The following is a 15,677-nucleotide window of genomic DNA, read 5'->3' on the forward strand; positions in this document are numbered from 1 at the left end:
CCTGTGTGTGTTGTGTGTGGTACCAGGATGTGTGGGAGGGTGTGTGGAGGGGGGGAAAAGCAAACAACAGAGCATCAGTCTCTGCCAGAAGCTCTGTTAGGTTTGTTCCAGACAGGCAATGGAAAGGCTGGTGTGGAGCCCAGCTTTCATTCATTAGCTCTGCTCTGCTGCTGAAGAAGGAAACTAGGAGAAAACTGCTTAGAAATGGTGTGGATTGAACCAAAGAAAGCCTGAGGTACAGTGCCTTAAAGAAGGATTTTAGAGAGAATTTTCAAGAATTATTTTGGAGAGCAAGGCTGTTTGAGGCGTTGGTTGTTGATAATTGTAGAAAGTAGGACTTGTGGGGGACACCACACTGTGAAGGTAGAAGTTATAAATCTCATTCCTCTTACCTCGACTGATTTTCAAGCACTGGAGTAAGGACCTATCCCTGTCAGCTTGGCAGCTGTGGGGTGACAGTCAGACAGGGGCTGTGCAGCCTGAGTTTGACAGTTATAAATTAAAGGAGGATGTGTGTCCTGTCACTGCCAGGTGTGCTTGTGAGAGCAGGTGACTTGCCTGAGGTGTTTCATTCCATGGTGGAGGAGGGAAGCTCACTGGGCCTTTCCTGCTCGCTCCTGCCTCTCTGCACATCACCAGGATTGCATTAGCACCGTACAGTGAGTCGCTTTTCTTTAAAGCACCTTTAATGTTTTTTGATATTCTAGTTGGACTTACCAGACTGAACATTTTACACACTGATTTACTTGCTCATTTTGTTTACATCAGTGTGATGTTACAACTTCATGAGGAATTTCCATGATCTTTGTTTTGCCTGAAGCAAATTAAAATGAAACGTAGTACACAAAATGGTTCAATTCCACACAGTTCCTTAAGGGGCTGTTTTATTCCACAAACTAGGAACCAGACTGATGCTGTCATTTCCTGGGATCTTTAATCCAGCTGTTCCAAAGTAAAATGAGAGATTCTTCAAAACCTTAGAGAATACCTGTTTTTACCAAATCGTCAGGAGAGAGATCCTGTAGGAGTGGGCAGCAGGCTGGGTGTGGTGCTTTAGTATATTCAGAACACTAGTCTGCCTGTGTTGAATAACAAGTTTGAAATTTTTCAGCAGCTTGGCAGGTGAAACACTATCACAGTTGGATATAGGAATGCTGAGATATGGGCAAGAATAAAATATATCCATGTGTGTGCTCACACCCCTGATGGGAAGGGGCACAGGCCAGTGCCTGCACAGGGGATGACTGAGAGCCTATTTTGCCTGAAGATGGAAACTTAAATTATAAACCTTGAGAATAAAAAGGACTTGGAAGCTGTGCAGTGCATGATAATGTCAATAGGTAACTCTTCTCTCTTTGCTTTTTGTTTTTATTTGGGTATTTTAATTAAATCTAAAAAAAGAAAGGGTGGTGGCTCTGCCACATCCCACTGTGCCAAGTTCTTCTCTGACAGAAGCTGCTTGTGACGTGGTGAGTGGCACAGAGTGAAAACATATTATGAGGAAAAGCCCTGCTCCAGTCAGGGCATGTCTTGGATTGTTTTGGCTCCATGCTCCAATCCTGTGTGTGTGTAATGCGTGGGACATTCATGAAATGCTCCACTGGAAAATACGGGAAGCTCAGACTATTCTGCTGTCTCATTCATTTATATTCATTGCTGTTCACGGTAAGGTGCTGGTCTCTGGGGTGGAAGTAACTGCATAGACTACGTTATTGTGTGTACAACCATTGTGACTGCTGCTGTAAAAGACAATAAGAAATGTTTCTATAAACACATGGTGCACCACTTAGAGAAGTATTGGGGGCCGGAATCCAGCCAAGGGCACTGAGGGAGCTGGCAGAAGGCACTCGCTGAGCCACTTTCCATCATTTCCCATCCTCCGTGGTTAACCAGGAAGATCCCACTTGACTGGATGCTTGCAAATGTGATTCCCATATACGTGGAGGGTTGGAGGAAGGATCTGGGGAAGGACAGCTTGACCTGAGTGCTGTGAAAGGTTACAGAAGACACCATCTGAAGTGCCATCACATGGCACCAGGACAACCAGGGAATCAGGCCCAGCCAGCACTGCTTTTGGAAAAGCAGGTCATGCCTGACCAACCTGATCTTCTGCAAGGTGACTTGCATAGGAAAGGGTTTGTGGGTTGCCTACCTAGAGCTTAGTAAAGTCTTTGACACCATTTCCACAGTGTTGTCTTGGACAAACTGTCTGCTCAGGATGTTGGCAGGTGCACTCTGCCGGGTTTAAAACTGGCTGCAGAACTGGGCCCAGAGGGCAGTAGGGAATGGAGCTACATCCATCTGGGACTGGGCACTGGTGGAGTTCCCTGGGGCTCAGTACTGGGGCCAGTCCTGCTTAATATCTTTATTGATCATCTGGAGAAGGGAATCAAGTGCACCCTGAGCAGGCTGGCAGGTGACATGAAGTTGGGTGGGACTGTTGATGTGCGGGAGGGCAGGAAGGCTCATCAGGGGCATCTGGACAGGCTGGATCAGTGGACTGAGGCAGCTGTATCAGGGTAAATAAGGCCAAGGGCTGGGTCCTACACCTGGGCCACAACAACCGCATGGAACACCCCAGGCTGGGGCAGAGTGACTGAAAGCTGCCCATCGGGAAATGACCTGGGGGTGCAGGTTGACAGCAGCTAAACAGGAGCTGCCAGGTGCTCAGATGTCTAGAAAGGCCCAAGGGCATCCTGGCCTGTCTCAGAAACAGTGTGGCCAGCAGGACTCAGGAAGTGATTGTCCCTCTGTACTGGGCACTGGTGAGGCACCTGAATGCTGGGGTCAGTTCTGGGCCCTCTACTGCAAGGCAGTTATTGAGGGGCTGGAGTGTGTCCAGAGAAGGGAACAAACCTGAGGAAGGGTCTGGGTGGCTGAGGGAGCTGGGGGGGCTCAGCCTGGAGAAAAGGAGGCTCAGGGGGGACCTTCTGGCTCTGCAATCCCTGCCAGGAGGTCGGGCTGGGGGAGGTCGGGCTCTGCTCCAGGGCACAGGGACAGGAGGAGAGGGAATGGCCTCAAGCTGTGCCAAGGGAGGGTTAGATTGGATATTAGGGAAAATTTCTTCCCTGAAAGGGTTGTCAAACTTTGGTACAGGCTGCTCAAGGCAGATAGAGTTCCCATTCCTGGAGTGGTTTAAAAGATATGTGGATGTGTCACTTGGGACATGGGTTAGTGGTGGCCTTGGCAGTGCTGGGTAACAATTGGACTCAATGATCTTGAAGGTCTTTTTCAAGAAAAATGTTACTATGGTTTTATTCGAAATTTGTGTTTAATAGATATCATTTCTTTACCCCAAACAAAGCCTTCTTTGTAGGGAAAGAGTGACTGTTTTAAAGTAATGTAAGACCATAGTCAACCATCTTTTTTTTCATAATCAATATAATTATATAATTAGCTGGTGGCTAAAAAGGCCGATACGGGATAGGCAGGTCCGGTCACAAAAGGCACAGGGGAACGTCTCTTTAGGTGACATTGGCAAGGAACGGTTCTGTCTGCGGTGTCTTTTCTCCTCTAGACCGACTGTGCTGCGTTCCCAAAGGAAGCAGCAGCATCGTGAATGGTGTGTCTCCATGAATCCCGATTGGAGGCCAGAGTGGACCATTGATGGCACTCAATATGGCCATGGCTGAGGTGTTGTTTCAGGGAGTCCTTGTATCTCCTCTTCGGGGCTCCTCTCTTGCGGCAGCCGGTGGCGAGTTCACCACAGAGCACAATCTTTGGGAGGCGGTGGGTGATCCTCCATGCTGGAGACGTGCCCTGGGCAGTGGGTGATCCTCCATCCTGGAGACGTGCCCTGGGCAGTGGGTGATCCTCCATCCTGGAGACGTGCCCTGGGCAGTGGGTGATCCTCCATCCTGGAGACGTGCCCTGGGCGGTGGGTGATCCTCCATCCTGGAGACGTGCCCTGGGCGGTGGGTGATCCTCCATCCTGGAGACGTGCCCTGGGCAGTGGGTGATCCTCCATCCTGGAGACGTGCCCTGGGCAGTGGGTGATCCTCCATCCTGGAGACGTGCCCTGGGCGGTGGGTGATCCTCCATCCTGGAGACGTGCCCTGGGCGGTGGGTGATCCTCCATCCTGGAGACGTGCCCTGGGCGGTGGGTGATCCTCCATCCTGGAGACGTGCCCTGGGCGGTGGGTGATCCTCCATCCTGGAGACGTGCCCTGGGCGGTGGGTGATCCTCCATCCTGGAGACGTGCCCTGCCCAGCACAGCTGCGTTCTCATCAGCATGGCCTCCATACTGCTGACCCCTGCCTGTTCCAGAACAGACACATTGGTCACGTAATCAGACCAGTGGATGTTTAGGATTGAACGGAGGCAGCGCTGATGGAAGCGTTTGAGAAGCCGCAGGTGGTGGCGGTAGATGACCCAGGATTCAGACCCATATAAAAGAGTAGACAGAACAATGGCTCTGTAGACACTGATCTTTGTACTTTTCTTCAGGTGTTTATTGGACCAGACTTTTATGGAGTTTTCCAAAGGCTCTGTGTGCCTTTGCCAGCCTCTTGTCTGTCTCTTTGTCAATCTTACCATAGTCTGAGGAAATGATAATTCCCAGACAGGTGAACTGCTGGACTGACTTAAGCTCTGAATTGCCTATGGTGATGTGAGGATGATGGAAGACTTCTTGCGGTGCAGGTTGGTAGAGAACTTCTGTCTTCTTCAGGCTGACTTCCAGCCCAAAAAGCTCAGCAGCCTCTGCAAAGCAGGATGTGAAGTGCTGCAGAGCTGCCTCTGTGTGAGCAACGAGGGCGGCACCGTCAGCAAAAAGCAGCTCACAGACAAGGTGATTAAGGTCTTGGTGAAAATGGCATCTACATCCGATATTGTACCGATGGAAGCCTATTCAATCAATATAATTATTGCTTTTTAATTTTATCACAGTATCCCAACTTTAATTATTTGCAGCTTGGGCCAAAATTTTGTATTCAAAGGCAAGGCAGATGGGCTTGAAAAGCATGAAATGAAAGCAAATAGCAGTCTAGCCTGGTGCTCATAGTGGACAGCTTTCAGAAATTCTATCCAGAGTATCTAATTTAAGAGAATCTGACTAGGCTGGACTTTCTATGATTTTTTAAACAGGATTTAGGGCAAGAAACTGTACATCACTTGCCAGGGTATTTGCTAGTGAGTTAAGTATCGAGATGTGCAGAGTAGAAGGCAGGGATGTGCTGGGAGCAGTTCTGCAGCCCATTCCTCTTCTCTAATACCTTCTGGTTTGACGTTTAGGTAGTGTGGCTCCATAAACTGGGCAAGCAAAATACAATGACATGCAAAACACCCATCCTTGATATTTGCATAGTTGGTGTTCCATGCGAGTTGGAACTAAACAGCATGGTTATTCAAAACACATGAAATAAAAAATAGTGTTTAAATCACATATTACAGAATAATTTTCATCAGTAATTAAAAAAAATCAGCCCATAAGGAGAAAAAGTGTGGTACTCTGCTGGTTTCCAGAAGTAGAACACGGGACACGTTTTTCTGAATGTTTCTTTCATTGCTGCAGCTCTTTTGATGGCTTCTTGCACACTTGGTTCCATTTCATGCTCATTTTGTCATTCACAAGTTCAATGGCCCACAGAAGCATTCTCACCACCTGAGTCTGCCTTTGAGACCTCCTTCACACAGAAATAGGAATAGATACGTAGATGGAAAACGTGACCAAGCCCTGGCTGCCCCCAGAGCTCTGTCTCTGCTTCCCTCTCCTCGGAGCTCATCGGGCACCGTCCCTCGGGGGCAGCAGCGCTGGGACCCCGTGACTGTGACTGCAGCAGTTTGGACTCTGCAGAACTGAACAGATCAAAGATCTGCTTCGATACCTCTGCTATTTTGGTCACTTAGAGCTTAAAAATGTTCTGTGATAAGCTTACCTGAAGTGCAGTTACCTTGGGTTTTATACAAGTTAAAAATGTAATTTCGAGATTTGATGTGTCCACCTGAAAAAAAAAAAAGACAACAAAACAAACCCTCCTAAAAATCAGTGTTGTTTATTTTCAGTTTTTAAGAATCCTCTTTGTTGCTGGTGAGCTGCTGTCTCAGCCTGCCCCTCTGAGGCAGCTCAGGCTGAGCAGGTGTGGAGTGCTGGGTTTGTTTTTTGGCAGACCCAAGCCCTGGGCCATGCAGAGCCTCTGCTGCTGGATGAGGGAGGCTCGGGGCCCTGGGGCAGTGCCTGCCCAGGGGCTGGGGCTGACTGGGGGGCGGCGGGGCACTGGCTGTGTTAGAGGGGCTGCTGGGGGCATGAGCCAGGCTGGAGCACTGCCCCCGGGACCCTCCTGCCCATGGCCTCGGTGCTGGAGCTGTCAGCAGCTTTGCTCAGCTTCCCTGGCCGGGCGGGCAGGTGGGCAGAGGGGCTCCGTGCACAGAGGTGATGGCAGGCAGAGGTTCTGGCCATGCCCATGGTCCGAGGGCTTTCCATGCCTGGCCACGGGAGGCCGCGTGGGTGGGTGGGTGGTGCAGGGGGAAAGGTTGTGGAGCTGCACGTGAATCACTGCAACTGATGTCTCTGCGTCATCAAAGTGCAACATCAGCTAGGTGGTAAAATTATGGGTTCGTTTACTATGACTGTGGCTGAAAAGGGACATCCTGATGCTCTGCTTGTGTGCTCTGCCTGAGCCCATCCTGCTGGCTCCCCTGGCAGACCAGAACTGCTTGCTCTGACAGCAGCTTAGCAAAGAGCTTGTGCTTGGGGCCCTCTGGTTTTCCTTTTCTTTTTCTTCCTTTTCCCTTAGCAGAGGGTCAGATTCCAGATCCAGACTGCTGTTGGGGTGTGAGGCAGGCAGGGGTGGGCTGGGGGTGGTGAGGGCAGGAGCTCTGCCTGCAGCAGCTGCTGGTGCCCTGGGGTGGGAGGGGGCTGCCCTCGCCCCTCACTGAAGTGCCTCCTGTCACCCACTCGCCCACACTGCTCCTTGTACTATGTAACTGCAGCCTGGGGCACCCCTCGAGTACCAGATGTCCCTGTGAGAAGGCACCAGAGGCCAAGTTGTCACTTGCCATCAAGGCAGGTGCTTACTGCTCGTCTGCTTCCAGGTGCTACAAGGTGCCCACCTTATCTGAGAAGAGAGTTCTGTTCACAAGTGTAACATATTCCCATGGGACTCTGGGAATCTTTTTGTCTTTGTAGTTATTTAAAACCTTCTCAAGATCAAAATTAAAGAACTACTCACAGTTTTTTAGCAAAGCATGGAATGGGAAATTACTGCAGCATGGATCAGTGGGATGTGAAATATTTTTCCATACTGAAGAGCTTAATTTGGGATTTTCCTGAGAAATTACACAACAAAACAGCATCAAATAACACAAGTGATGAACAGGTCAGGACCTCTTGGTATCAATTTCAAATCTTGCTCTTGGCTATTGTATTTATAGTCTGTGAGTGCTACAGTTTCTGTTCAGTTCTGATTTTCTTCTTACTCTCTTTTATTTATACCAAAAAGTATAAAGGAAATAAGATTTATATTTAAAGTAAAGCTGATTAAAACTGATGGAGAAAGAACTGTAAAGGTAGCAGTAGACTTTCCTGTGTGTTGTATTGTAGACTTCCCTGTGTGTTGTGAATAGGGTCATTCCAAAGAACCTGAGTTACGGGAGAGACTAATTCTGAATTCAGTTGACTTGCAGTTCAGGAAATGAGGGTAAATGGCTTTGATGGGGAGTGGCAGCCTTGCAAAGTCCTCAAACTCCTGTGAAATTTTACCCTGGCATAATATGATACACCTCAATGTCCTCAAATGAGGGAGAAACCCTTTGTGTTTTGGTTGTTAATACGGAATTGTTGGAGGCTGCCGAGCATCCCTGTGGCCGGCACGTGGGGCTGTGCCCGGGCGGGCTGCACGTGCGGGCAGGGTAAGTAGGTCTGGCAGAGGGCGGGAGGGGTCAGGGCTGTGGTTTTCAGAACGCTGGAAAGTTGTTTCTGTAAACTAGTTCAGTCACTTTATGTGGGGACAATTCCATGATTTGAAGGGAGCCTGGGTGCTCCAGACAGGATGAGAAAACGAAGTCCTAGAGGAAGGAGCAGCGAGTAAACAGCCTTTCACATTTCCACTGAGGTTTACAGCCAGACCTTTGGGGCTGCAAAGGAAGGAGTAGGTTGTACCTCAGCACAGAAAGTCACTGGATTTCATTCCTTCCAACCCACTAATTGGTTTTGAGCATTTCTGGTGCTTTCTGATCTGCGGGTGTGCTGCGTGTGCAGGAACGTGCCCTGTGTGTGGCAGAGCCAGCGCTGCTGGGGGGCACAGGAGGCACCTCTTGCTGTTGGTGCAGCTTGGCAGGGCTGCTCTGAACAGCTTGGGGAGGGGTTTAATAAAAAGGCTCCAAAGTGAGAAGGGGAAAGGACAAAACATACAAGTCACATGGCTCATGCATGTTGGGTGGGTAGAGGGGGAACCTGGGAGGACATGGGCCTTTTTTTTTGCCTAACAAATTGCAAAAATTAATCAGATTGTGAAAATAATCTTCAAAATTTCATAATTTTAAACCCCTGGGAGGTAGCATCTCTTTGGTGCAGTGTATAAGCTAAGTGCTTCCAAAACAAAAGTTAGTTTATAAAATTTCATCAAACATCTCTTTTTGGAAGATGCAGTTGAAATAAATGAACTGGCTTTGTGAATTTGTCAAGGAACAGCACTGTGTGTAAATGCATTTAGGTGTACAGTCTTGTCCTGATTTTTTTGATTGTTATATAAATGTTCTAAATTAAAACAGGTTAGATTGAATCATGCTGTTTACTGACCTAGTAGACCAGACTTGATCATTTACAGTGTCTAAAATCATGGTGCACGTGTCTGATGGGTATGTTGGCCCCTGCGGTCGGTGCGGGCCACGTAAATGATGCAGAAATGTGCCATGTGCATGAAAAATCTGGACCTTCGAAGCTTAAAACTAAATCCCTTGTTTATGAAATCTTTCCATGTATGAATTTTGTCTTTTGTTTAGGAGATGGCAGCATGAGTTTTGTGGGAGGAGTATATAAGTTAATATTCTCTGATAGCCTACATGATAAGCCCCCCAAAAGTACATAAAGCTTATGAACACCTTTCTTTGACAGGCCCTGAAGACTCCGAGGAACACACGTGTGAGTTGCTGCGGCACTAAAACAGTAATGCCCATGGAAGAGCCACAAGACTTACCTGAGCAACCAGTAAGTACATTTAAAAAAGGCTAAAAATGAGACTATAAAACAGATTGGTGATCTCACAAATTGATGTACAGTTATTTTAATCAGTATTGGAAAAGAAGGGTTATTATTAGTACGTTTATCCAGAGGAGAAAGAGCATTTTTCTGTTAGTAAAATGTGCTGTACATTTAATTTACTATAACTGTCCAGGCAATAGTAATAAAGGAATAGTTATGTATGCTTGAGCCCTATAAAGTTTCCATGCAAAATAATCACTTGTTATGCTCAGAAAACCAGACTATTTCAAGCCTGTTATAGAGAAAATAAAATTCACTGTTTTGGGGACAGGATCAGCATACTGGTTATTACAGGGTATATAGTTTTTAATTCTTCTTGTGCTTGAGATCTTGAAAAGATCCTGTGGTCCATTGTTTCCACAGGTAGAAAGCATTTTATTAATGCTTAATTTAACAGTGTGTTGGAGTAGGGCAGCATGTCTGAATGTTAAAATTGCTACTTATTTGTGAAGTATTTGCAGTAGTTTGCATTATCAATAACTGGTATTATCACAATACAGAAGTCTTGGGTAGAGCAATTATCAATACAGTATAAAATGAATTAAATTAGTGTGTCTAAAACATAATAGGATAGGAATTAAGTAGAAATGTTTGTATTAATGCTCTGTTTCCAAATTAAACCTGATGGAAACGCAATAATAAATTGCCAAGTTACCTTGAGAGTGAAGCTTATTGTGATTTTCTAGACCTTGTTAACTGCACACAAAACCAGAATAATGTACTGAGGACACTTTTGGGGTGTTCTCATTGAAAAGATTTTGATGCTTTTTTGAGAGTTTTGTGTTCTTCAGTTAAACTAGTTAGAAAATACATCGTACTGGCATTTATGCAATTTTATGGCTTAAGACCAAAGTCAAATGAAATGGAAGTGTAAATTTACAATTGCTCAGAGCCTTACCCACCACAACCTGCAGATGATGGGCCTGAGTAATATGCACAAAATGTGAAACTAAGCAGCACAACCATATAGTTTGAACTCCAGTTCTTTGTAACATTTAAAAATGAATTGTCTGTTTTTAAAAAGGGAAATATTTCTATTTGCATCCTCATATAATGAGAACTCTCTTTATTCTTCAGGGCATGAGAGGTAGGGTACAGCTAAATTTCAATACATGGGAACATCCTCTCAGCAGATGGTGCTGTAATTTCCAGCTGAAGGTTTTCTTGCTAATTTCTTTTAAATACCTGATGCCAGTCAGGCATTCTGTGAGAGAATATGAGACTAGATGGACCACTCTGAATAAGTGAGGTAGTATTTTGGGTATAGTGGCACGTTCTTCCAGGAGGAAATGAAAAGAATTTTTTTTACTTCATTTTTTATAGTGAGACCATTCCTGAAACAAATGAATTTTCCTAATGTAAAAAAAATAGAAAACTGAAGTCAGTTTTGCAAAATCCTGTTGGCTGAGTAGTCCAGTGCTGATTGTACACTTTTCTTTCCCAAATGATTTGTTTTTCTTGATTGCAGGTTCAAGATCAGTAAGTTACTTCAGAAAATTATGTTTACGTCAAACTGTTGATAACTGAAGCCATAAAGGAGGCTGTAGAGAAGTCATCCAAGTTTAGTGTATATTACTTTTAAAAAATTAGCTAAAAAAATTGAGTCATTTTCCTGTGTTGTGTGGGGACTGATGGTAATAATTGGTTCCAAAATGTGTTTTTTCTAACTCAGTGTTAGACTGATCATTCAGCCCTGTACTGCTGCCTGGCATGTTGTACAGGCCTGTGTTTGGTCCCAAGTTTTTGAGTGTTTCTTCCCCCTTCAATCTGAATTAGAATGGAAACCAGTTCTGTGCATGCCACAAGGCTGGAAAACAGAATCAGGTGAGGGAGGAAATAAGGGAACAAAGGGAACTAATCTGGATTAGTTTTTAGAAGTGATCCTGTAATCTCTCATGTGTTGAATTCATTGTGGGCAGATGTAGTTGATTTTTATAATACTTACTTAATTCTTAATGCTAGCAAATGGCAAAATTTTTTTATAAGGAACAGTGAACTTGTGTGACTCTCATGCAGACCCAGTGGGTCACTCTGTGTTTGGAATGACTACTCACTCCCTTCAGACAGCAGGGGCAAGCCAGGGTCCAGGGGGCACAGCACCAGGAAGGAGCTCCAGAGAAACCCAGCTGGCAAGAGGTTGCCTTCCTATTCCCTGTCCCTGCCACGTGCAGCCCCTGCTCCTCCCTGGGGCACGCCTGGGTCCGGCTGCGGCTGCTCCAGCGGGTCACCACTGTTCTTGGGCTGAGCTGGGAGGGAGGAGTGACCCTGGGTCTGCTCGGGCTTGGAACTTATCTGTGGATGTCAGTCTGAGCTGGGTGCAGTTGTAGAGCACCTGTTCTTGTGATGTCAGGAGGAAAACTTTGTTTATGGCTTGGGAAGTACAACTGAACTCCAGTGCTGGAAGATCAGAGGCAGGAACAGAGCTTTCCAGCACAAAGAATTATTTGGATTTTCAGTGACAGAAGTTTGTGATTTGGGAACTGAGATTAGCTAGAATATGTCACTTGGGTTTTTTTTCTTTCTGTCTTTTTTTTTATAACAGAAATCACTGTAAGCCACAAGCTGGTGGGAATTAGGAAAATGAAAGTAGGAGCAAAGATGAAACTTAGGAGACATTCATTGTAGTGCAGCAGAACAGCTTAGAGAGAACATCTGCAGTTGCTAAAGCTGAAATATGAATCCCAGAGGTAGACCCCATAATTTTCTTCTTTTAATTTCCTTAATTTCTTTTTATCTTTCCCCACCCCCTTTTTTTAAAAAAAGAGTGAATTCACTTCTCCTGCATCCTTTCAGTACTTGAAGGGAGCCCCCAAGATATCTGGTGAGGAATTGTTTGCAAGGGCATGTAGGTCCAGGGCCAGGGGGAATGGCTTAAAACTGAAAGAGAGTAGGTTTAGATTAGATATTAAGAGGAAATTCTTTACTCAGAGGGTGGGCAGGCCCTGGCACAGGTTGCCCAGAGAAGCTGTGGCTGCCCCATCTCTGGGAGTGTCCAAGGCCAGGTTGGACAGGGCTTGGAGCAACCTGGGCTGGTGGAAGGTGTCCCTGCCCATGGCAGGGGGTGGAATGAGATGTGCTTTAAGGTCCCTTCCAAACCAAACCACTCTGTGATTTTATGAAAAGTCTTCAAACTGTGATCTTGTCACTTGAGAGAGAACAAAAAACCCTTCAGCATTTTTCAAAAGGTTTTCATAGGGGAGTGTGTGTCGAAAGATGGCGTTTGAAGAGGTTTGCACACTTTTTTAAGGCTCATGCAGGAGAAGGATGGACAGGTGTCTGGGCAGAGATTGGAGTTGGATTTGGATCTTTCAGGACCCAGCTGGGAGTGCAGCAGGCCATGACAGCACTCCCTCCTTGTGCCCCAGACATCAGCCTTACATTCTGGTTCCTAAACCACCCTGTTCCTGCATTAAAGATGCTTGAAGAGACGTGGCAGGAAACAGTGAATGTGCTTTCCAACGCCATGAGAGACTGTTTGAAACTGTTCTCTCCCACTTCACTTTATAGTGTAAATTGTAGTGACTAGTGATGAGTAGACACTGAGTTTACAGCTCACTAAAGGGTCAAGATTTTGTAAATGTGATGCACAGCATTAAGAGGTTAGGGACAATTTCTTCTAAAAACCTGCTGAGATTGGGTCAAGCCAAGGCTGAGCAGCAGGGGCAGGGACATGATAAACTGGAGTCCAAAATTGCTGTTTGGCTTCACTTCTGCTGCACACTCGCAGTAGCTGTCACATGTTCCAAGGCCATTTAAAGAGAGGATGAAAACTTGTCCAGATATTTATGGATTTTTTAAGTGACTTTAACAATTGACTTAAAGGAGAGTTATATCATGGAGTGAATTGGGGTGGAAGGGACTGTAAACATAATCCAGTTCTATGCCCTGCCACAGAACAGTTTAAGATACCACTTTCTGTACAACACCAAGGGCAAGGTTTGGCAGAGGGAGAAGATCTTCCATCGTGGGAGACCAAGGTATGTTGGCCTTGTGCTGTAGATACTTATCCAGAGAGAAGTTCCAGTCCAGGGACCAAAATGGGCAGAGCAGCAGAGTGGGGCTTTGAGCTCAAGTCCTGGCGAGAAGCAGCAGCATTCCTCCTGTAAAATCTAAAATTCAAGCTGCCAGCTCTTAAGTTAATTTGGTCTGAAGCAGTTTGCTTCTACTTTTTCTGAGGTGATTTTTTTTCTGTCTCCTTTCCTAAAGAACCCTGTGGGCAGTTTGGCACCCTGAGCTCTCAGTTGTTTTGGGGGCTGAGGTCCCTGCTCAGAAGCAGGTGACAGGGGTCCAGGGAGGGGCTGAAGCACCTGCTGCAGGACAGAAGGATGCCCAAAGGAGTTGAGGGGCACCATAGATGGGCAGCCTGATAACTTGGTGCCTGAGAGAACTGAGGGAACATGTATCTGCTTTCCCATAGTGTTGTAGTTAACATTGTCTTTGGGTGGGGAGGGCTGATACAGCTCCTTGTGTGATGTCATTGTACTGCAATAGTCTTGTCATTCCTCTGCCTTCTCTGTAGTGTGACAAGTGCTAACAAAGTTTGTGATGTACTGCTGTGAGTGCTGGATGCTTAAAGACCAGTACAGAGATGAAAGTAGACTGAGCAGACTGAGCTCTGGAATACTGGTAACTTCTTCAGGCAAAGAAGATTGTCCTTTCAGCTTTCTCCTTCCCATCCTTTCTGCTTGTTGCCTCGAGCCTTTTTTGCCCCTTTGCCTCCCAGGTCCACTTGACCAATAGGAATTCACTTGTATTTTATTACTTTCTTTTTTAAGCACATTTTGACGTCTCATGGTCAAATTGCATTTTCCTTGCCTTTTATTTATATTCACCTGAGAAAGACAAATGTGAGTGACAGGGTGAGGGGTTTATTGTTTGACTGCAGTACCCAAGCCAGGAGGTGCAGTTCCTGCAATCTGGTACCCAGCAGGGAGCTTCCCAGACCCCTTTCACAGAAGATGGGCTTGAGTGCCCTGCGGGGACGGGGGTGGTGCTAATGTAGCAAGTGTGGCATCTAAACCTGCTCCAGAAACATGGAGGGCTGTGAAACTTCCTGCTGGAGGGAGAAGGTGGGAAAAGAAAAGCCTGTGTATGCCAGGACTCCACGCCACAGGCACTCACCCTGGCATCCTGCTCAGGGTTTCACAGTAGTGTTCATAGCCTGCAATGCACAACATTGAATCTGTGCTCAAAGCAGTGCTGCCTGTGCTGGAATACCCTGTGCAGGAACAGGATCCAGCTGGGCACCTACAATACCAGAATAAGTGCTGTATTGGTTCTAGTTAGAATTCAAACTCCTAATATATTACAGAAAAAATAGTCATGTTCCTGTGTTCATGTGATATTAAAATATGTATTAAAATCAAAAGTTTATGGCTCTAGTTCTGAATCTGTACAGAATAAGATTTGCTTTAAATTTATTACTATTTTATTCAATTTCCACAAAACTGTCCTTACCAGCTGTTTGTGGCTATATATCCCATCACCTGTTACATAACTAACATGGCAGTTCTGCTATAAAACAGATGTCTTGTTTTCTGATTAGGGAGAGGCTTGTTCTGAGATGGAGAGTGCACTGGTTGCCCTGGTTAGCCTGAACTCTGCAGTGCAGTGCAAGGCTGTGCCTTTGCCCAGACTGGCAGCGGTGGCCGATGGAGATCTTGTGCAGAGTTTCCCTCAAGAACAGCTCCAGGAGTTGTGGCTCTAAATGTTTTTGTCTTTGCAGGTGAAAAAAGCCAAGATGCAGGAATCCAGAGAACAGAGCCTGAGGTATGGGACTTTGAATTCAATTTTAGTGTGGAACAGTTCTTAATATTCTTTTATGGTTATAAAGCTTCCATTTTAGAAGCTTGCCTATTGTTTTGTTTTTCATGGAGCTAGGGCAAATACAGTTGCTTTTGTATTTGATATAATTTTGAGATTAAGTTCCCAATAAAAAATAATTAACTGGCCCTTTGGTATTAAGCTTTTATAAAGGTGGCTATAAAGAGTCTTAATGGCATCATCAAGCCTGTTTTTCACAGAATATGCTGAGACTGACATGTGCTGCATATAGCATGCCATTGTTTTGGTGAGACTCAGTGTATTTTAATAATATCTGTGCCATGATTCTCAGTAAAATTATGTGGATAACTGCTTTGAGAAATGAAACCCTCTTGAAGTGGTAGTCGCTCCTGTTTAAAGCTGTTGTGTGATACTATTTTTAGCCTCAGTAGGTGCTTTCTGATGGGTATTGTATTTAGGAATGAATTATTATTATTAATTATAATGAGAACAGCTATATTAGGATTTATTCTGTTCCTCTGAGTAGCAGCAAAAACAGTGAAGAAAGATTCCGTTTTGGAGTCTCTGCCATGCCAACAGGAGTGAGGAGAAAACACCACCATTTCTGCAGGAATGGGCGTGGTATATTCCAAAAGTTAGGAGTTTGAGCTCCTCACACAAACTGCCTTTCTGGCCAGTCTGAGGTCAGAGGAA

General features: G+C 45.7%; 1 protein-coding gene across 4 annotated transcripts in view; it reads left to right on the top strand.

Annotated features, from left to right (window-relative positions):
- The window catches only part of EYA3 (EYA transcriptional coactivator and phosphatase 3), a 62,929-nt gene that overhangs the window by 13,743 nt on the left and 33,509 nt on the right, over window positions 1-15,677 (top strand). For all 4 annotated transcript variants that reach the window (XM_071576841.1, XM_071576842.1, XM_071576840.1 and 1 more), the window contains 2 exons: window positions 9,054-9,146; window positions 14,926-14,969. In XM_071576841.1, the coding sequence (XP_071432942.1) occupies window positions 9,108-9,146; window positions 14,926-14,969 (83 nt within the window). In that variant the 5' untranslated portion in view covers window positions 9,054-9,107. The remainder of the gene's footprint in view (window positions 1-9,053; window positions 9,147-14,925; window positions 14,970-15,677) is intronic.

The sequence above is a fragment of the Pithys albifrons genome, chromosome 24 (genome assembly GCF_047495875.1).
Source record: "Pithys albifrons albifrons isolate INPA30051 chromosome 24, PitAlb_v1, whole genome shotgun sequence".
NCBI classification, from domain to species: Eukaryota; Metazoa; Chordata; class Aves; order Passeriformes; family Thamnophilidae; genus Pithys; species Pithys albifrons.